This window comes from Calonectris borealis, chromosome Z, assembly GCF_964195595.1.
Source record: "Calonectris borealis chromosome Z, bCalBor7.hap1.2, whole genome shotgun sequence".
Classification (NCBI taxonomy): domain Eukaryota; kingdom Metazoa; phylum Chordata; class Aves; order Procellariiformes; family Procellariidae; genus Calonectris; species Calonectris borealis.
The window spans coordinates 77,069,823-77,090,303 of record NC_134352.1 but is presented as its reverse complement, the minus strand read 5'-3'; the positions used below and the strand labels follow the sequence as shown (position 1 = coordinate 77,090,303).

The 20,481-nt window shown below is 43.7% G+C and overlaps 2 protein-coding genes across 6 annotated transcripts in view; one reads left to right on the top strand and one right to left on the bottom strand.

Moving 5' to 3' along the window:
• The window catches only part of FAM219A (family with sequence similarity 219 member A), a 107,877-nt gene extending 106,283 nt beyond the window's left edge, over positions 1 to 1,594 (bottom strand). Inside the window, exon 1 of one of the 5 annotated variants that reach the window (XM_075137095.1) lies at positions 1,338 to 1,594. In XM_075137095.1, the coding sequence (XP_074993196.1) occupies positions 1,338 to 1,397 (60 nt within the window). In that variant the 5' untranslated portion in view covers positions 1,398 to 1,594. The remainder of the gene's footprint in view (positions 1 to 1,337) is intronic. The other 4 variants (XM_075137094.1, XM_075137096.1, XM_075137097.1 and 1 more) reach the window with 4 other exon arrangements.
• A 229-nt stretch (positions 1,595 to 1,823) lies between these two features.
• The window catches only part of DNAI1 (dynein axonemal intermediate chain 1), a 145,807-nt gene continuing 127,149 nt past the window's right edge, over positions 1,824 to 20,481 (top strand). Inside the window, exons 1-6 of the mRNA XM_075136250.1 lie at positions 1,824 to 1,951; positions 13,758 to 13,826; positions 15,613 to 15,711; positions 16,649 to 16,729; positions 18,278 to 18,404; positions 19,793 to 19,872. Coding sequence (XP_074992351.1) covers positions 1,919 to 1,951; positions 13,758 to 13,826; positions 15,613 to 15,711; positions 16,649 to 16,729; positions 18,278 to 18,404; positions 19,793 to 19,872 — 489 coding nt within the window. The 5' untranslated portion in view covers positions 1,824 to 1,918. The remainder of the gene's footprint in view (positions 1,952 to 13,757; positions 13,827 to 15,612; positions 15,712 to 16,648; positions 16,730 to 18,277; positions 18,405 to 19,792; positions 19,873 to 20,481) is intronic.

Below are 20,481 nucleotides of genomic sequence, written 5' to 3'. Positions count from 1 at the left end.
ACAGATTCAAGGTTCTGTGGCATGCAGTTGGGGCACAACACACACACAACCAAGCCTGTAGCATCAAAGCAAAGCAGCTACACGCTCATAAGAAGTCTTGGACTACTTGGTGATGATCTAGCATCTCCCATGGCTGCCAGCCAGCTGGCCTTCCTTCATAAGCGTCATTTCAGAAGCTACCAAAAGCCCAGGACCACTCTACCTGCCCATTTACGCAGCCGCAAAGTCCCACAAGCCTGTATACTTCCTTCTCTGCAAAGATTCCCCAGAGTCCCATGTAGTAGTGTAACCATTATGTCAACCTCTTCAGAGCTCATTAATTGAGTATAATTGTGTCTATGAAGTGAAAAAACATCCTGAAACGAAACACACATGCTCTGGCATAGGGAGACAAAAAAAACCCCAACAACCAAACGCTCACAGATTACTTTTTTTATGGAAAACATTTTATGTGAGCAAAACGAATTTGACAGAGATGTTTCTTTCCAAAACACCTGGACTTTTCACACAATGAGCATCTAACAGCAGCTTTGCACAAGAGAGCAATGGCTATAAAATCAGCCACAGAGAATGTCCTGCAGCTTCATACCACAGCTCGCACCAGACTGGCATATTTCACACCAATGCCATGCGGCTGTCCCGTCCCTCGGGAGCACCGCTCTCCACAGCTCCCAGACCAGACTGCGCACAAACACTACCTAATTCTTCCACCAGATCTCACGTATTTTGTAAAAGTCAACTAAAACCCCACCAGTCCTCTGTGCCTCCAGCTTCGCAGGTGCTCTGGCTGCCCTTCCTTCCCCGGCCGGGCTCCCCGGTCTCACCGCCGCTTCCCACCCCCCGGGACACTCCCGTGCCCGACGCTGGAGCCCACCAGCCAAGGCGGTGGGAAACACCCGCCTCATGCGCCAGCCAGGCCGGGATGCTCCGGGCCGCCGCTGCGTTTGGAGAAGCGACGTTTCCACCGACGCAGGAGCGGAGCCGCTGCCGTCCGCCCGCCCGCCCCCGCCCTCCCCGCGGGCGGCTTCTGCCGTTGCTGCCGACGGCGCCCGGAGAGATGCCGGCGGAGGAGGGGGGCAGGACGGAAGGGCCGGGCGGGCAGCCGTTACCACCGGCGCCCCGAGATGACACAGCAGCCGCCGCTGGGCACGGCCCCGGCGGGGATAGCGGCGGCAGCGCTGAGGGAACGGCCGTTACATAACGGTCGCGGCGCGCGGGCCCGACCTCAGCACCGGCGCCCCCGCAGCACCGACACTCGTCCCCCCCGCTCCGCCCCCGGACCCCCGCTGAGGCGGCGGCTCCCGGGGACAGCGCGGCCCCGCCCGCCCGCCCCTCACCAGCGGCTGCATCTCGGCGCGCACGGCGGGCACCTGGAACCGGTCTATCTCCTCCATCATGGTGGCGGCGGGTCTCGGGCTCGGGCGCGGCAAGCAGGCAGGGCGGGCGGAAAGAAGGGCGGGCGGGCGGGCGGGCGCGGGGAGGCTCCTCAGGCGCCGAAGGACGCCGCCGCCCGCCGCGGATGCTGCCTCATCGCCGCCACCGCCGCTCGCCGCCGAGGTGACTCAGCCGCGCCGCTTCCGGGTCCGGCCGCCACAGCCCGCCCATTATTTGCATATTCATGACAGGGGCGGGGCCACTAGCAATAGTTCCGGGGCCCGGATGCTCGGTTCCCCGTGGCCCCCGCCCCGCCAGAGCTGGGACATACCATTCCCTCCCTGGGGGGGACCGGCGGCACTCCGGAGGGGGGAGGGTGGGGGAATAGCCAGGGCCGACGGCTTTCTGCGGCCGGATTGGCCGCGCGCCGCTTCCGGCGCGTTGCTATGGTTGCCACTATCAACTTCCGGCCGGCGGTTGGCCGGGAGGGCGCGGGGCTGTCGTGAGGAGCGGCCGGTGGCGGAGGGACTCTGCCGCAGCCGCCATGCCAACCAAGGCGGGCGACAGGCACCGACAGGTAAGGGCCTGTCCCGAGCGGGCATCGTAGCAGGGCGGCGCCGCGCTCCCGTGTGACAGTGCCGTGGTGACGTCACCACCGGCGCCGTGACGTCAGCCCTCCCGAATGGCGTCACTGCAGTGCCTCGTGCAGCGGGAGATGGCGGTTCACACGAGGGAACGTCGCTCTGCAGCCCCGCTCTGGCTCTGCCACCCTCAGGTCCTGCTCTGAGTGGGTGCCACATTGTCACTGGTGTGCCACCAGGCCCTCGATGACATCAGCGTTCCCAGAGCCACCACACGTTACATCACCATGCGTAGCCCAGCTCGTTTCCCTCCAGGGTGCCCCGCAGAGCTGTAACCCCGCAGGGCTGGATGAAACACCGGGGCTTGGCACAGCCCCTCTTGGCACTGCTTACTGCGTGGTTACAACATGTTGCATCACTCTGTCCCTGCACTGAGGTATGTCATCACCCTGCCAGTGACACCCTGCGTGTTCTGTGGCATTTCTATGCACCCTGTTCAGGCAAACCAGCATGTCCCAAAGCGGCAGCACCCCACACTGTGTCACTGTACTGTTGCAGCCCTGTGCGATCACAAAGTCCTCAGACATCATTGTCATGCCATTTCAACACTGTTACAGCATATGACAGTTCCGTTCCAGGGCAGGTTTTAATGCACTTGAGGTGTCCCCAGTCTGCCAGAGAATCTTTCAGGGACACCAAACAGATGGGTTGAAATCCCTGTTTTTAAAAAGTTTTTAAAAATTCGTTCAATTATACCTAGCTGTAACTCTTATCACTTTCCGTTTGTTTTACTATTTGGTCTTCTCTCAGCTCAGGCAATGAAGTGAGGTCATCTGCTAACCTTCGTGGCCCTAACCCTACTCTGGGAGCAGCGGTGTGGGTGGATGTGTCTCTGAGACACTGCCTCACTGCCTGCCTTGGGGCTCTGCGTGGGCATGTCTGCGTCTATCCCCTTGCAGGGTGAAGGGCTCAGTCAGATTCATTCCTGGATCTCATCTATTACTGGACTATCAAAGTGTTTGATTTAAAAGCAGAAGATGACCTGGCTGATAAAACCCTTTTCATAACAGGCTTAGGTCAATCCCAAAGTATTTGATCTTTGGGGTGGGGGGAAGAGGGTTAGCACAGGTGGCCCAGAAGTGACTGAGAACAAGCAGCCTGCTTCCTCAGTCCAGAACATGTGCCAGAAAGCCATAACTGATCAAGGAAAGTGGAAGGAAAAAAAGAGGGACCAGCGTGATGGTCCAGAGCTGTGAGGTGGTAGCTGAGATCCCTGGGCAATCCCCAGTGGTCTGTCAGGGGGTCTGGACAGCAGGAGCTCTTTCAGTGAGGGAACAGCAACCCTTACTGATCATCTGATCCCCTTCTAGTTACCCAAGAGTGTTTCATCTTGTCTGTGGTTTATCCACACCACAGCTGTACAGACCCTGTACAGACCTATGTGACTTATGAAGCCTGAGCTAATAAACCCCACTAAGCATGAGCTGACTTTGCAGAGCCCGATCACATTGCCCTGCTCCTGCAACCGAGCATTGGAGCCCGAAATCCAGAAGTACTGAAACGGTTACTCATGGCCCCTGAGGTCTCTGGGAGCCATCTGGGTGTTTCTGCACACGTGTTAAGAGGGCTTGTGGGCTTCAGAGTGGGCAAGAGTAAGAGAGAGGATCACTGTGACATTCCTAATCTTCTACTAGTAATTATCAAGTTACAAAGGGCTTTATAAACTTTGCAAAGGGCACAAATTCAGAACCAAAAACCACATCCAGTCCTAGATAATGAAGATGTTTATGCTAACATTGTAAAACCCATTAATAGTAATAATGATACCAACTAAACCTGGGATGAAATGCTTGCTCTGAATTTCAGTTCCTTTTATTTTTAGAATTTCCACATAAATTTTTCAATCATTTTCAGTAGCCATTATCTCAAATATTCTGAAACAGAGAGACTTTGATTCACATATTATTTGAAAAACTTAATTGATGTGCTGTAAAGACATTCATTTTATTTTAGAGCTCTCGAAACATCATAAAGTTTTTCAACTCTTAGGATTTTTGGCTTTTCATGTAACTTTCATTACAATAACTTAAAAGACAATAATTTTAACTTGTCTTGTATTGCCTTTCTTATATTTGCCTTGAGCTTGTTAAATCTGATTGCTGTTTCATGGCCCTTTTTCTACTAGAATATTCTAGTGGAAGAATTGTGTGGCTCTGGAATCCGGAGGCTTTTGCCTCATTTTCCCTGACTCAAAATATAGCCCATATCTCAGTGGCTTTGGGAATCTGGGGAGTGAATGGCTATGCCTTTACACTACTCACTGCCTGATCAGGGCCTGATGATCGGTGTTTACTGAGCCCTGATGGCCACTGTAAAATAAATTGGTGAGTCAAGGTCTAGATCCCAGTTCTTGACAAGAAAATCAACTTTGAGAATAAGTGAGTAAGCTAATGCACTTCTCCCTCATACATGTTCCTGCTCTCTGCCAATGTTTGTAGTGAGGCAGGAAACAAGCCTGTTACTTGCTGGTGAGGCTGGTTTTTCTGCTGAGCATCGTTTCCATAGGCTTTCCATCCTTGTCCCTTTCATTGCTAATGCTCCTCTAGCACTATGCTCTTCTCACCTGTCCCTGTGCTTTTGATTCCTCTATTTCCTATATATTGCTTTGTTCTGCTCTGCCTCCTAGGTTTTTCATTGCTGACTGCTTTCCCTTTGAAAATTTTCTTCCTGAGATTGTTCTCAAAGCTGAGGTAGTTACCTGAACACTATCAGGTCCTTCCTTTTTACTGCGTGTCACTTCCAGCCCCTCCTCTGCTTTCATGGCTGTGTGTTCTTCAAGTGCTTTGTGATCAGTTCTTCTTTTTTTCTTCTTCTTTTCCCTTACGAGTGGTGGTTGCCTGCCCTTCTTCTGTGCCTGTCTTGTATCTGCCTTCTCCTCTGACATCAGTTTCTTGCTTTATTTCTTTTTGCTTTATTTCTGTCTGCTTCTTTTTTTCTTTATCCGGGTGACTTCAGCCTCCACTTCAATCTCCAGCCACCTGATGTCTTTTTCTTTTTCTTTGAAAGAAATCTCCCATATTCCTGGGTAAAAATATGTCAAAAGCCAGCTGGCCATCAGAGATAAAGGCTGTGGCCTTCCAGATGAATCATTTGACTTGACCTGAGCCTTAATTACAAACAGCTTTAGGCTCTTGTATGTTTGTGTACATTAATAAGAAACATGTTTCAGTGTTCAAAGTCTGTTAAAATAATTGGATGTATCTGGATGTTTGTGTTCCCGATGCAGCTTTGTAAATAATAATACTTATGTATGCTCTGTACTTCAACAACATCCTTCCTTTTAAGTCTGAAATGTGTTATGCACAATTGAGCTCCACAGCATTTTGGGTAGATGTAGAATTATGGAAAGGCATAAACGAATGTCCCTGTATCAGACTGAAGGAAATGGAAGAATTAGATTCTCAGACCGCCTGAAAATGAGGTCTTGAGTATGACAAACAGGACACTCAGAAAGTAGAGTATTCTTTAAAAACACTGACCTGTGTGGCATGTGCACGGACATGCAGAAGTTGTTGATAGGACAGGGAACAGCACCCTTTAGCCTGGTGTCAGTTCCATGCACAGTCCTGGGTGGTGTGAGAAAGTGGCCAACAATTATGAGATTGTTATTTTAAACATGGTTATCAGGTATGCTGTTGGAGGTGTTGGTTCCAGATTTCCATGTCTTTGCTTTGTGGCTCAAGGAAAAGCCTTCTGTGAGCAGCGGAGAGCACCCTGTGCCGCTGTGTACCTCTGTGGCTGAACACACCCAAGAAGAAGCAAGATTTGGTTATAGTTGCTTAATTGATGTTGCATACACTTCTTTGCATTTACAGTGTGCAAAACCGGACTGGCTGGTCTTCTCGCTTAGGGTCAACCTCACTGTCAGCAATAGGTCACTTATGCAGTGTTGAGAAAGCATCTGAATTTGGACAGTGAGGCATTTCTCGTTACACTTGACTTGTGGTCTTGCACCCACTGACATGTAAGCAGCTGTTCAGCAAGTTGTCAAAGAGAAACAAAGAGACACCCCCCAAACACAGTCAACAATCAGACACATTTTACTTTTGTGCTAGCAAAGGCTTTTAAGGTGGTTACTGGCTCTTAAACATGCGTTAAACCATCCATGGAATATAAAATAAACACTCAGTTTAGTGTCTCTCAGAAAACAGATTATAAAATGTATTGGCAAATAGCTCTTAAACTGGCATCCCTAGTGTGTGTAAATGGATGTCTGCTGCAAGGCAGACTAGAAGTCACTTTGCTTCCTTTGGTTTTGTTTCCATTCTGTGCTTCTCTGCTCCCTGTGCCAAGCGGTGGTTTACTATGGAGATTACTAATATTCAAGAATAAAAAGCTAGCAGGAAATTATTAAACGGTTTTACAGAAATGACAAGCTTAGCTTTTATAATAAATCTCCCTCTTCCCCTTAGAATCCTACAAGCAGCTGTGTTCTCCTCTTTTCAGATTACGTGTTAACCTCTTTGCTCCAGAGGAAGTGGGAATGGTAATGTCTCTGCTCAGGAAGATGAAGTAAACTTAGCAGGAGCGTTCTATGATTGCTCAGCCTTGTAGTCTGATTGTCTTATGGTGACAGCTAGCATGGGGAGCAGAAAGACTGCAGGAATGTCTCTTTAATGATGTTAAAAAAATATAGTCTGGGTTTGTCATTGCCCTGATGAGTGTTTCATTAATACGTAATCGATTTTCAGCCCTTGGAAAATTTGCTTAATATGAACTGACAGTTCAGCTTTGCAGACTAATCAACCTGCATCATCCCTGCCTGTGAGTTTTCTGGTATTTTAGGCTGGATCTGCAAATCCGGATCTGCTTAGCCCACCTTCTGCTTTAAACATAGGGAGAAATTTCACATTACTGAAGGAATTATTGTATAATGGTGTGTCTGGCTCCTCACCTTACAATGACCAGTTGCAAGAGCTTTATCTGACAGCATAGGAGAAGGATGTACCATCCAGCAAAGGCTATAGTGAGGAACCTCATCCTGGGTGGTAGCATCATTGCATCTTCTACTTGATTAGTCAGGTCAGGCCTTGGATCTGAATGTGAGAGATAGACACATTTTTTCCTGAAGGATTCCTGCAGTCACAAATTCAGGATTTAACCCGGTTCTTAAATGAACACTTGCTTTTGAGAGTACATCTCTGCTTCCTAGGACACCAAGATGATTTATTTACCACCAGCATCGCCACTGACAAGTCAGAGGTTTTCTGCAGCGGAGGATGAAATGGTTGAAAAGTAGGGCCATAGAAAATAGCTGTTAAAAAAGAACCAGACATGATTGTTCCAGGACTTGGAAAAAGCTTCAGAGCTTTTGCTATTCAGTCAAGAAGGCAGGTACTGATAGTCCTGTCTATTTTGTATAAGTTTGGTTAATGAGTCTCAGATCAGCAATTAGTGGCTTCCATATTGCCAACAAAAAGAGAGAGTGATAATGACTGTGGATAGAGTAAGCAAGAAGGGCAAGACTTGAATGGATTGTTGAGTATGATCCTTTATTTCAGGAAGGGAAGCACATTACTAAACTGTTGAGGTCAAAATGTCCACCAGACATTGTATCTCTTTGATGCTTGCCCTCCCATTCTGGGATGCAGAAATAGGATAGCTCTTCCTAAATGCCAGCCTGGTACTGCCTTTTTCATTTACCAATGTCCTTTGGAAAGTAGCCAGTAGTTTCTTCTTACTTTAATTTTTCTGTTTTATAAAAAAAAAAAAAAAATTAGAGGAATTTCATTTGGAGACAATCCAAAAATCCTACCTAAAATTACAATTAGAAATGCTTGTTGGATAGGTCAGCAACAGGAAAACTTCCGACTGAAGGACTTGATTTTGCAGCTATTTGCATCTCCTGATGGCTTGTCTGCATTAGAGGGAGCTGTGGCAAGGGAAAGGAAAATTGAATGGCATTTAAAGCATCACTTTTTAACTGTGTCCTCTCTTCATCTGTATCATCCTGTTGGATTACTGTATCTTCGCAATAGTCAGCAGTCAATTTGTCTTGTAGCATAGTCAATGCCTGGGCCAGGGCGGAATTTCTAGGTGCCACTATCATAATCACATTCTGGAAGAAAGGTCCAGAAAAGAACAGTCACTTGAGTTTTCTATATCCTTAATTTAAGTATTATGACTGTTACTTCTAATGTCTTTTTGCTGCGGGAATTATGATAATCTGTTAATGTATTTAATGTGAGACAGTCATCACAGTAAAATGTGTTCAGCATGCATAAATTCTCACTCTGGCATTTTTCACTGTAGCACCACTCCCAGGGTGGTCAGAGTTATGATGGTGACCTGGAGATGAGAAACTCCTTATAACTCTTCAATGCCTCCTACCCATTCCTTAGTTCCCTAGCAACAATGTCTCTTTTTTCCTAATATAAATTCTTCATAATTATTCACACTCCTGTTCTTGTTAATTATTACTATTATTGTTAAAGACAGGGATAGTAGCACCATTTATTAGGAAGATTTTGGTAGACTGTTGATTCTTTCTGTAGCAAGACCATCTTCAGTTTATACAGAATTTGCTAAAATGTAACTGTTTGGATTGAAATGTTCTTTGCTGTGTGTCTGATTTAGGCTATACATTAAAAAAAAAAAGACTCTAGATGTTGAACAACATAAACCAAAATACTAGTAGCAACTTATTATCTGAACTCTGTCCATGCTTGTAAGCCTGGGGGAGCTTAAGTGAAGCAGGGAAACTACAAAAAACAAAGTGTGTCATTATGGAATTAAGCTATCATAATGCCTGTGCCCAATGGAATGAATTGAAGGTTGCCCCAGCAACCTTAATTCTCGCATTTTCTAACTTCTGAATGCTTCTCTTTGAGATGCTAATAATAGTCTGTTAACTTATAATTTTTTTTTCTATAGCTAATTATGTAACAGCAAAAATATGCTCGAATTTTAGAGATGCATATGAAGGCCAGTCCTTGTTGTGAGCATCTTTCTAGTGAATATACGATCATTATGTTGATTCATAGTTATAGTTTATTTTTCATTTGTGTGGTGTATTTGTGACCTCTTCCCTGTTGTACAAACACTGTGTGATGTGGAACAAAGAAATAGCTGTCAGAGCAAAAGGATTACATCTTAAATAATAGTTTATGGATAACACATTGATACAATAAAAAGAAGAGTGACAAAGCAATGGCCATCATTCTGAGTCATGGTGGCAGGACACCAACTACCTGGGTGCTGTTGAGGACTCTTTACATGTAACGTGGTAGAGAGGAGTTTTAAGGAAAGGTATGAATAAGGACAGTGTGCTGGCTTCGGAAAGATTTACAGGGAGCAGGAGAAAGAAATAGCAAAAGGACAAAGCACAGATACACCAATAAAAAGGAATGTCAGGACTGCCTACTTCAGCAAGTGGGGCAGCAGTAGACTTTGCACTATTACGTGAATTAGGAAGCGATGTAAAAGATTGTATATTCCTGACTGACCCATGTTTGCTCCCCACCTTGCTTTGTGTAACAGTTTTAAACAGACCTGCTAGTTTTGATGAGTGTTGCCTAGTGCTAATATTGCCAAAATACTAGTATCTCATCTCACCTCCTCATGTTTGTGTCACCTTCCAGCTGGATTCCAACAGTTTTATATACTTTGGGATGAACCTTCCGTCACCTCAGGCGCTTTGCTAGCATAGGCTGCTTGTAGCGTATCCCCACAGGAATGATGCTTGCATCGTGAAGGCTGCCTTCTGCTTTTTATACTGACTTCTGTAGAGTATTGCGTCAAGTAGAGTTGCGGTCTTTACCGTCACTGGCCAGAGTCCAGGATATCCAACAAATAAGATATTCAACTTTTGTTGTTGTTGAAGAAGGCCTCTGTGCTGTGAGGGATGGTTTGTCTAGGCAGGAGACGAGAGTTTTGCTGAAGGACCCTGGAACGAGCTAGGGACCAACACCTTCCTAGTCCCTACTACCACCTGCCAGACAAACCTGCGCTCATCTGCTCCAGGTATGGCTGTCCTGTCTTTGTGGAGCACATATGGAAGAACGACCAGGGTCTACACTGGTCAGTGTGTGCTGGCTCCCATCTTCCGTCTTCAGATGTAGCATGCTTTTGGAGTGGGCTTACTGTGTCTGTACTATGAAGCACTTGGCCAAGGATCTGTGTGATAGCCAAGTAGTCCTAAGGCATGATTGTTTGGGGTGGAGGGGGCAGATGGAGTTTTTTTATTTCAAAATACCAGAGATAATAACTGCAATTTTATACCTGTCCTGCCAGTCATGTTCTTGCTCCCTGCTCTGGGGAGCTACTTCACCTAGCTCCCAGGGAGCCCCGAAGTAAGCTGCCACAGTCAGGGAGCGGGGTCTGGCAGAAAAGTAGGAATGAGTCAAACAGAGAAGGGTGGTAAATCCCACGAACTGATGCAATGAGACCCCTCCCATGAATACCCTCTCCCAGTCATACACAACTGGATGTGGTACTCTCAGCTACCCTTTGATAAAGGGTGAAAACGTGCATGGGATCAAAGTTAAGAGTTTCAGAGCCTGGTTCTTTTTTTAAATAGACTGTAAACTTTGTTACACTCAAAATCTTGTTTACGGGCACACCTTATATATATACAACTAAGAATTTAATGTTAGTGTGACTGAAATCTTAGTTTAAACATTATCATCCGTCCAGATGATATTATTACTGAAAATAAGAAGTAATTATGTGAAAAAAAAATCATTACTAATAATACAGTTAAAATTGTTGCATGCAAACTTCTTAGTTTCTACCCCTTTTCTGGTATTGTGCTCACCCTTCTTCTGGTCCTCTGGTTCCCAAGGTTGATGGTTTCATTTTGCTGTGGGTGGTGTTGGTGGGGATGTTATGGCAAGCTGTCAGCATCTGGGGTCCTTCACTGGGAAGGATAAGATGTCCATGTTGACGGTTTCTTCTTCACTCTAGGACCCACTCTAGGACCCACTCTGGGAGTTTCTTTTTTATGTTAGCTAACACACTTTCACACCTTTCTTTTTCTTCCTTGGTCTGGTGTTCCACATTACACCTGATGTTACTGTATATGATGCTTTTTAAGTGTGCTAGATACTATTACTTTGTTTTCTTTGTTACCCCTAAATCCAGCTTTGTCCAGTTCCCCTGTCTGCAAGTCTGCATTTCCCTAACTGGCAGTGGTGAGATGCTTACAGCTGTGGGGTCCCCGATGTCAAGCCTGTGCCCCATCTCTTGTCATCCCCTGCCTGTACTCCTCTATGCCACATCCTGGGTTTCCTTAGGGTCTCTGTATCATACCAGGCCTGTACTATATCATTAAGTTACAGTTGTAAAACCATGATAGTACCATACAAAGACAAAAGAAATAAAACAAATTAGCCATTGGCCCCTGGTTGATCGGAAAAATTGCTCACGCTCTACCCTACAAACCCTTTATGGTGTGCAGAGCAGGGCAGGGTTTGTGCTGCTTCCTTCCAGTGCACTCTAACTCTAGCTTTTCTTCAGTGTCACTTTTGGATTTTAATACAGTTGCAGATATTTAACCACAGGTGGCTCTTCGGATTATGTTAATTGACAGGTGTGCAACTACCAAAACCAATTATCCTCAGACTGCCTTGTCAATGCCTTTCCTGCTGGATAAATGCTTTTATAGACTCATTTACAAAGGGTAATAGTCAGTAGGCTTTGTTTCATGTTTAAAGTTAAGAGTTTGATTTTGATTTGGATCTGAATAAAACTCTTCTCTGAAAATCTGTTTTAAATTTTGTTGCTTAAATCACATCTAATTCACATGTATCATGATCCTTGTAGAACAGGGTGCTCTGTTGCCCATTGCAAAGCAATTGAAACAGGGAGACAGGCCAGCTGTGTAATCCAGCGGTCTCAGTAGTGGTTGTGACACTGGGGTTCCTAGGCTCTCTGCTCTGCTATGCTACCAGCCCACTGTGGGATTATAAAGGAAATATCATAACTCTTTATTTTCTCCACTTGAGTCATAGCAATTTGTATTTCAAAGTGAGGTACATTTTCTAAGCATAGAAGTGTATCGGTCTGCTCATTTTTCATCGCTTTAAATATGTATGTTCTGGAATAAAAATAATCCCTGATGCCTTGCTAATAACAGCAGTTTTACATGGCTTAGCTTGTACAAAGGGAAACAACACTGAAAATTGCAGCCTTACATCTCTGCTACAGTTTGTTCTCCTCTGAAAGTATTTCTTTTCTAAATTCTTATTGTAAAGTCTTAACAAGTAATGGGGCTTTAGAAACAAGAACTGGGGATACTGGGTCAAAGTCATTATGGCTGCTAATTTGTTTAATACATCGAAGCAGATGGTAGAAGTGAATATTTAATTTTCATAATGAAGGGGAATCATGAGAGGAGTCTAGGAATCTCTGTAGAGACTTGTGCTCCTTAAGGTGTTCATAAGAGATATGGAAAAGGGGATAAACAACAGATAGTGTGATAAAGCTGGGCTTTCCAGTAGAATGACTAGGAAAACCAGACAAAAGCAGCAAATGGAGGACTTAAAAAGCAAGCAGCAGTTCTTTGCATTAGCATGTAGTTGTACCATGGGACTCCTTGCTGTGGAATTTTGCATGCTAAAAATGCACATGAATTCCAAAATGACTGAATAAATTTGTGGAGAAGAAGATCCACTGATATGAAATAAAAAGGAGAGCATATTTGGTTCAAGTCCTTGTGGGAAACTAAGAGGGCATCCTTGAGAAAACTCCATAGATATCTGCTTTTGAATGCTGTTGGAGAGAGATACTTAGCTAGGTGAACCTTTGATCTGAACTGAAAGGCGCACTCTAATGTTCTTTTAAAGAAAATCAATAAACCCATGGGAGCTTTCTCCTCTTTGTTTTCCTTCCCTCTTCTTCTCTAGTATCCCCTTCTTTCCTGTCACAAAGTCAAACACTTTTTCCAAGTAACTCCTCTGCTTTTCCCATCCATCCCAACTGGGATCCATCCTGAAACTGTTCTTGCCAAGGTTTATAATGTTGTCTCCTTTGTTTGATTTATCAGCTCTCTCTCCCTCTGCCTTGTGGGTTCTTGGTTCTGTCTGTCCCTCAGCGTCTTCTCAAAAGGATCCTCTTTGTTTCCTCTCCCACTTTCTGTAAGGTTTTCATAAAGCTTTGTCAGTGGTGCCCTTCTGTTATTCCTTAACCTCTGGGTAGTCTCCCTTAGAAATATTCTATAAGGCTCCCTGTAAAGAACTATTTCAGTGATTTCCATGGTTTTTCAGCGCTTGTGCCTTTCTAGGCGTGGGTCTGCTGTCTCTGGGCTCAACGTGACATGCAAGAATTTGGAGCAGGAGCAGTCTTTTCTGTGTTTGATTAAGGCACTAGAACCCCGTGTGTGTGACATTTAGGTGTATCACAGATAGGCAGTAACAAGGATAGAGCCTAGCATTTCTTCATGCTGATAAACTGCTGTTTTGTATTAGAAACATAGAATCATAGAATCATTTAGGTTGGAAAAGACCGTTAAGATCATCAAGTCCAGCCGTTAACCTAACACTGCCAAGTGCAGCACTAAATCATGTCCCTAAGCACCACGTCTACACGTCTTTTAAATACTTCCAGGGATGGTGACCCAACCATCATTATGAAAGTGACTACCTTTTCATTCAAATGATTTATAGACAAAATACTGGTATACTTGGCTTTTGAAACATACCATCACAGAAAACATTAGTAAGCACATTAAACTTTTATTCTGCTTTGGTTAAATTAGGAAACAAGGTGCTTTGAAGGTTTACATCGGGTATGTTCTTGCTTCAGGGCCAAAGTGGACCTTCAGGAGGAAAGGCAGTACCACCAAGGCCTTCTAAAGCTGTATCTAAAAAAAGGGTAAGATCCACAAATCCACAAGTCTTTAAAAATGTTTTTTCCTTCTTTATCTATGAGATGCAAATGAGATTCAGTCTGAACAATGGCATGTTTTATGGAATTGGTAACATTCCAATTGTTTTAGCAGTAAGGGGTTGCTCTATATTTCCACTGAGAAGTGAATTACACTAGCAAGATAGAATAAAAATAGCAGCTAAAACAAAGGCACAATTTAGGTAAATTGCAGATGAAAAGATTAAAATAAAATTTTTGGGATGTAAATTCCAAAATATAGGCTCACATAGACTGTGAGAAAACTGTGGTTTAGAAAATTCAAAAGATAACCCATATTTACTTAATTAACATAGAAATACAAGCAATAATGTTTTTACTGTCGGGTAAATAAATGCTTACAACATCCTTATTTAATCTACCTTCCTCTTATTTAGCTCCATTGGCATGGATGGAAGGACAGTTTACATGCTTTTAAAGAGTCATGGTGATAAGCAGCTTTTCACTTTCTTCGGACAAATAACAGTCTTGTAAATGTTCCTCTTTTGACCCTTTAAAAATGGAAAGTTATTTCCTTTTAAATGAAAAACATAAATAAAAGTGGTAAACCCACAACACTTATTATCTGTTTCACTAGGGAAAACAGCACTGAACTAACTGGTGTGGAATTGGGTATGATAAATGTCCTGCAAGCAGTTGTTCATGTGGGGAGTGTTAAATCATAAACAACTGTTCTGCCATCATAGTCTCTTGTGTATTACAGCGCCTGACCTTCCTTACAGAGTGCCTCATTTCAGCTCCCTTGGGGAAAAAAAAAAAGCTGCAGCCTATGACTTTCCCCGGGTGCCTGGTATATGTAGAACTCTCTGTTACTTTCAGGCACTGCATGTTTTTACACAGCATTGTGCTTTTTACCTTTGTGTCGCTCTGCAGAGAGCAAAGCTTTGCTGGATCCAGTCTCTGTACCTGCAAACAGCCTTCACTTATACCCTGGACTCATCGGCAGCTCCATGTGGCTATAAAGTTTAGCAGACCTGAGAGAACTGTATTTAAAAGAATGATTGCTTTATTTTAAATCAAGCCATTACACATTTCAAACTGAGAGAGAAATTTTGCCCGGAGCAGTTAAACACTTTAATCAGCAACTTTGCATTCTGGCAGTTTATCTGTAATGACGATGAATTGAAAATCATCCCTGCAGTGATTGCTTTCCCATTAATGATATCATATCATGACATCAACCCAAGCCCAGCCCAAAGAGAGCAGCTCTCTGTGTTGGGAGAATGCAGATGCGCTGGCCTTTGCAAGAAAATGGTTAATATTCCTCCAGGAGCCGCACCCCTGCAGCTTTGTATCTTGAACAAATTTCTAAGTGTAACTTATAGAATAGCACTTCAGAACTAAGATCCTTGACTTGTGCCCTTGAGTAGCCCTAAAGTATGCTCATTTGGGTATTATATGCTCAAAAGAAACAAAATTGCCAACTTTTAAACTGAAATTGAAGTGGAGTTACTTGAGTTTTGTTGTTGGAGTTACTCCAGTTTTGTTACAGGCCAGGAGTTATGTTCAGGCAGCAGCTCCTCCAACCCACTGAACTCTTGCTCGCAAGTGTAGCACTTCAACAATCTTCAGATTTGGGTGTGCCATTTGGGGTTATCTGCCCTGCTCAAAGCACAGATGGATGGGGAAATGCTGTTTCGTCCTCCTTGCTCCATGCCTGGAGAAGTGCTGCTTTGGGAGGGAGCAAAGCAATCACAGTCTTGGTGCGCTAATGGGCTTCTTGTCCCTGTGCTAGGATGAAGATGTCTCCACTGAAATGGGAGAGGGAGTAGATGAATCGGCGGCAGCAAAGACTCTAGTCAAACCCCCAGATCAACTGGAGCTGACTGAAGCTGTGAGTGAAACAGTGCCTGTAGTTGTCATGAGATGTGTACAAAACTCCATAAGCTGAAGCCTATCTCTTACCCATTTGTTTTGGAGGAAATTCTGCGAGACTAGAACTCCAGTACTTGCTGAAGTACAGTGTCTGCAACATAAACTGAAATGGCTTTCGGCAGGAAAACAGGGGGAATGTGCTTTGAAACACAGTTCTGGCCTTAAGACAATGTATCTGCACAGAGTTGATCCAAGAGGGGAATGGGGCTGGGGCTCCCCTCAGATAAGGAGGACCCCAGAGCCAACTGTGAGCTTTTCAGGTGCCTGTGTGTGACACACCGGACAGGGAGGTGTCCTACAGTTTGATGGCCATTTCTTTTCAGCTTGATTTGGTAGGATTGCAGTTGGTCACCCTTCCAACTGCAGTTGTCTCTCTCTTCTCACTGCTGTGTAAAACTCTAGCATTGATCCCTGTCCTCCAAGTAGCTCTCAAAGGGAACTATACATACTTTCCCCCACTCAGGTAGTGAAAACAGTTAACACCAGTACTGTTTTTTGTTTGCAGTGGTCGACTCTGCAAGCACTGCTACTGAGCTTATTGTTTACTCTCTTTTTGGACAGTATATGCTTCAAGACACAGGTTGTCTTTCTTGCATAGAATGCAGCTACCATTTTTCAAGTGTTACCATAACTTAGATAAGAATTAACATATCAACTAAAGGATTCAAGAAAGCCCACTGAAATACTATGGTAGGAAGTGAGATGACTGTTCTGGATTCCACTCTGAGCCAGCCTGGCTTCAAGCATTGTTCTTGTGGAGGCATCAGCTGCATGTGAGGTATCTGCAGTGAACTGAACATTATAGAACTGAGCATAAACCTGGTGATTTTTGAATGCTGTACATTGTATTAGCAGTGGAGTTTTATTTATGATACTATTTTGTTTCCATTCCAAAGGAATTAAAAGAGGAATTTACACGCATCCTGACAGCTAATAATCCCCATGCTCCTCAGAATATCGTCAGATACAGCTTTAAAGTAAGTGTGGCATGATCTGTAAAAGCAGAATGAGATTGTTTGCGATTAACTGGTTTTGTGTTTCCCTGGGATTTATAACCAGGTAAATTTCCTTTTAATGTGACTTCATCTTGTTACATACTTACTGCCAATGGTTCCTAAAGGGTTTTTACAGATAGTAAAAGTCTAAAAGCATTGACATATTTATTCAGAAGTAGGATATAACAATTACTTAAAAAGATCTGGCAGTGAACATAATTAGTGCAGCTAATGTCAGGAGGTAACTTTTTCCGTTCTGTGGTGGTTAGAGGACAAAAGGCAATGCTTTACTCTGTCTGTAAGATGGTTATGTCTCAGTATCCTCACATCAAGAGTCAGTTGTTTGAATTATATGAGAGCTCAGAAATGTGCTTTATGAAATCACTGACAAGAGCTGTATTCATGATGAGTAGGAGTGAGCAGGGGAGGGTGCATCAAATACTGCCAGGAAACATCCAAGAGTCACACGTTCACATTTGTGTGTGCAGAGCATATGCTGCATTACCCTTGTGCAGCCTCCTCCCGCTAGCACGTACAGCTAGCAACACAGGCTGCCGCAGGGGGAGAGTGGAATGATGGGTTTGCCTCCCACTTCTCCCTTGGAAGGGTTACATTCCCTGAAAGAAAGGACACAAGGACAGGTCCTCCAGCTCTGGCACTGGATTATCCCCAACCTTAGGCAGGGAACAGACAACCAGGTGAAATATTCCCAAGCCTGTCTCAACTCTGTGCTACTGTAACTAGTTTGACCACCAGAGAAAGGAAATCAGTCTTGTGGAAGCAAATAAGGTCACTTTCTCTTCTATTTGGGCTTGATGTTTTCCATACTTTTGGGGTACAAACAAGTGATGAATGATCCATATCTTCAGATCCTCCACAGTGACTGAAGTGAGCTCAATGCTATGCTGAGGTTGGTACAGAGAGCAGTCATATTTTTAAGAAGAAACTGTTGAAGCATCTGTGGTCTGCAGTGGCTTCTGATTGCTTTTAGGTGCAGCTCAAAATCTTAATACACAATTTGAGCTTAGGTGCGTGCCTGCACTGTACAGTGATCCACAAGCAAGTGCCAATCAAGCCAGCTTCAAACAACTGAATTAGTACAGCACTTATAACCTGGGCATGGTGCTAAGAGACTGTACTCTCTCCAGATCGTAGCTGCTCTCTACGTATGATGCTGCTCTTGTATAGGTACAACTCGTTCAGGGATCTCAGCACAACAGGACATGAGAGTCTCTTAGGGAGTGCTGTGCAGTAAAGGTCCACTAGAACTATATTTAAACTCACTTGCTGTGGTAGTCGTGGAGAACTAGAGGTTTCATGTTCTTGCTTCTTTTTGTTGTATTTTTAATGTATTTCAGTGTTCTGAGATATAAATACCTGCTGGAAGAAATTCAGTGTAAATATGCCAATAACAAACATGCATTTATCAGTATGGATCTTCTTAGCTTTAGCAATTTAGGCTACACAATATTTCTGGTTTATAATATTTTTTTTCCATGCTGATTTTGTTGGTTTTTTTCCTCTTTGTAGGAACGAGCATACAAGCCAGTAAGCTATGTGGATCAAATGGCCATTCACTTCTCTTTGAATGGAAACATGATACTCAAAGATTCAGATGAAGGCAGACGGCAGAGTATCAGATTAAGCACTGCAGCAGGTAGGTTTATTATCTGAAACCACAATCATTTTCAGCTAGGCACTGGTACTACTTATTCAACATGAGGGAATGATCATGCTTCACCATATAATTGAACAGCCCCTATTTTGCATCCTTCTCAGGAAACAAAAACCAGGAAAAACAATCAACCAGATGTTTGCCACAGTGTAGAAAACGGTGCAGGCTTTTTGAGCCATGTGAACACTAACGCTGAAATTTTCAGAGCTATTTAGTGTCTTTCAAACATCTTCCACTGCCATTAGTTGGACATACATATCTAAACTCCTTAGCCTGGTTTGAAAGTTTCAGCCACGATTTAAAGTATTAAAGCAGAAATGTTTGGAGGCTGGGTGCGCATTCAGCAAACTATCATATACTTGACCAATTCTTACACTGTTACCAGGACATCTACTTCTGGACAATGTGAGATACAAGATACTGAGCTAGTTGGACCTTTGATCTGAGCTACTATTGCCGTTCTTAGGTTTTCACTCAAAAAGACATCTTAATCAGAGGCTGAAAAGCTCTGTTGTTAGTAAAGAGTTCTAGGTTTGAATTTTCAACAGGGAAAGGTGTACTGCCTAGTGTTTTTCTCATATTTCTGCTATTTGTGAAAGGAGAAGTTGTGTCACAAAGAGTATCCTTTCCAGGTGGTAACTGTCAGGCACGATGATATCACTGGATAAGCTCCTGAGAATAGTTGTTACTTGCAGCTTCTGAGGGTCAGTGCCTCTTTTATTTTACACTTAGCACAATGTGCATGATGATTTGAAGTAGGACAAAGTACTGAATAGGATCTTCAATGCCATGAAAGCATGGATTGTTGTTGTTGGCAGTGCTTTTTGTAGATTCCGAACCAGTTGGTTTCAAGCAGCTTGATGCTAGCACGACTGCGTACTCAAGGGTGTGATTGGAATGTAGATATCCATCATTCTCTAACAAGACTAGTATATTCATTTTTATCCATATAAACAAGAACAAACCATGTTATAACTCCTATGTGCCTTGAAAGCGTTCTTCATGGTTGTACATAATTGCAGCCATTTTTGGAGGGCAGAAGGGTCCAGAGCTGAAGGGATACCCAGAAACAAAGCTACTCAGATCAGAAGTGGATTTCCGAAGTCTGATCTGAGTTGAAATCAGATTTTTTATTGCAGTCCAGCCAGAATTACTGCAGTTTCATTCTAGTAAAAACATTGTCTCCTTTTGTGGCTTTGAGCAAACAATCACCCTCCAAATTGGGGATTGGTTACTGTGTTGTCTAATGAGATAGCAATAGAAAAGGATGCATCTGTATATTAATGCTTCAGAAGATAGAAGGATCAGTAGAATATAGGATAATATGTCCTATTATCCTGGGCTTATTCACTTATTCTTTCTATCATCAGAAAAGGCTCCTGTTGAGACTTCTGCAGTAACATCTGAAGAGACAGAGATTAAAGGTGAAGAAAGCACAGGAGATACTCAGGTAATTCACCATAGTCAGCTGAGAGCTGTCCATTTTATTTTTAATATGAGATTTGAAATTCCTTTATTATAGAATGGGCTTGCTGAGGGACTTCTGTGATTGATTCCTTTAAGTCTGAGATGTCTCTGCTGTTGGTGAGATCCTGTAGATTCTACTGAACAGCTGGAGTCCTTCTGCCATTTTTTCGATTTGGAGAAGCTGTGTAGGGGGTTGACAGGTCTGTCTTTATCCACATATTATATCAAGATACAGTGTAATTTGCTGGCATCTGGAATATACCTGGACAGCATGTCCATTCCTGAAAGAGAAATTGGTGAAAATCAAAATGTGAAGGGGTGAAAGAAGCAGGCATAACTACGTGAAATAAGCAGTGGCCTGATTTAAAGGCAGTTGGCTGATCAGGAAAGGAATATTCTGTGAGAAGTTTGTTCTTATCCACATAGTGTCGGGTGCTGGAATCAAGTTCAGACTCATTTCAGATAAACCTCACTATCTAGCAAGGAAATGAAAACACAGGGTAGTGAGTCTAACAGAGTCTTCTGGTCCCTGAGTCCATTTTATCAAAGGCAGTCTTGCTCTATTATCTCACTCATGTCAGGCTTTGTTTTA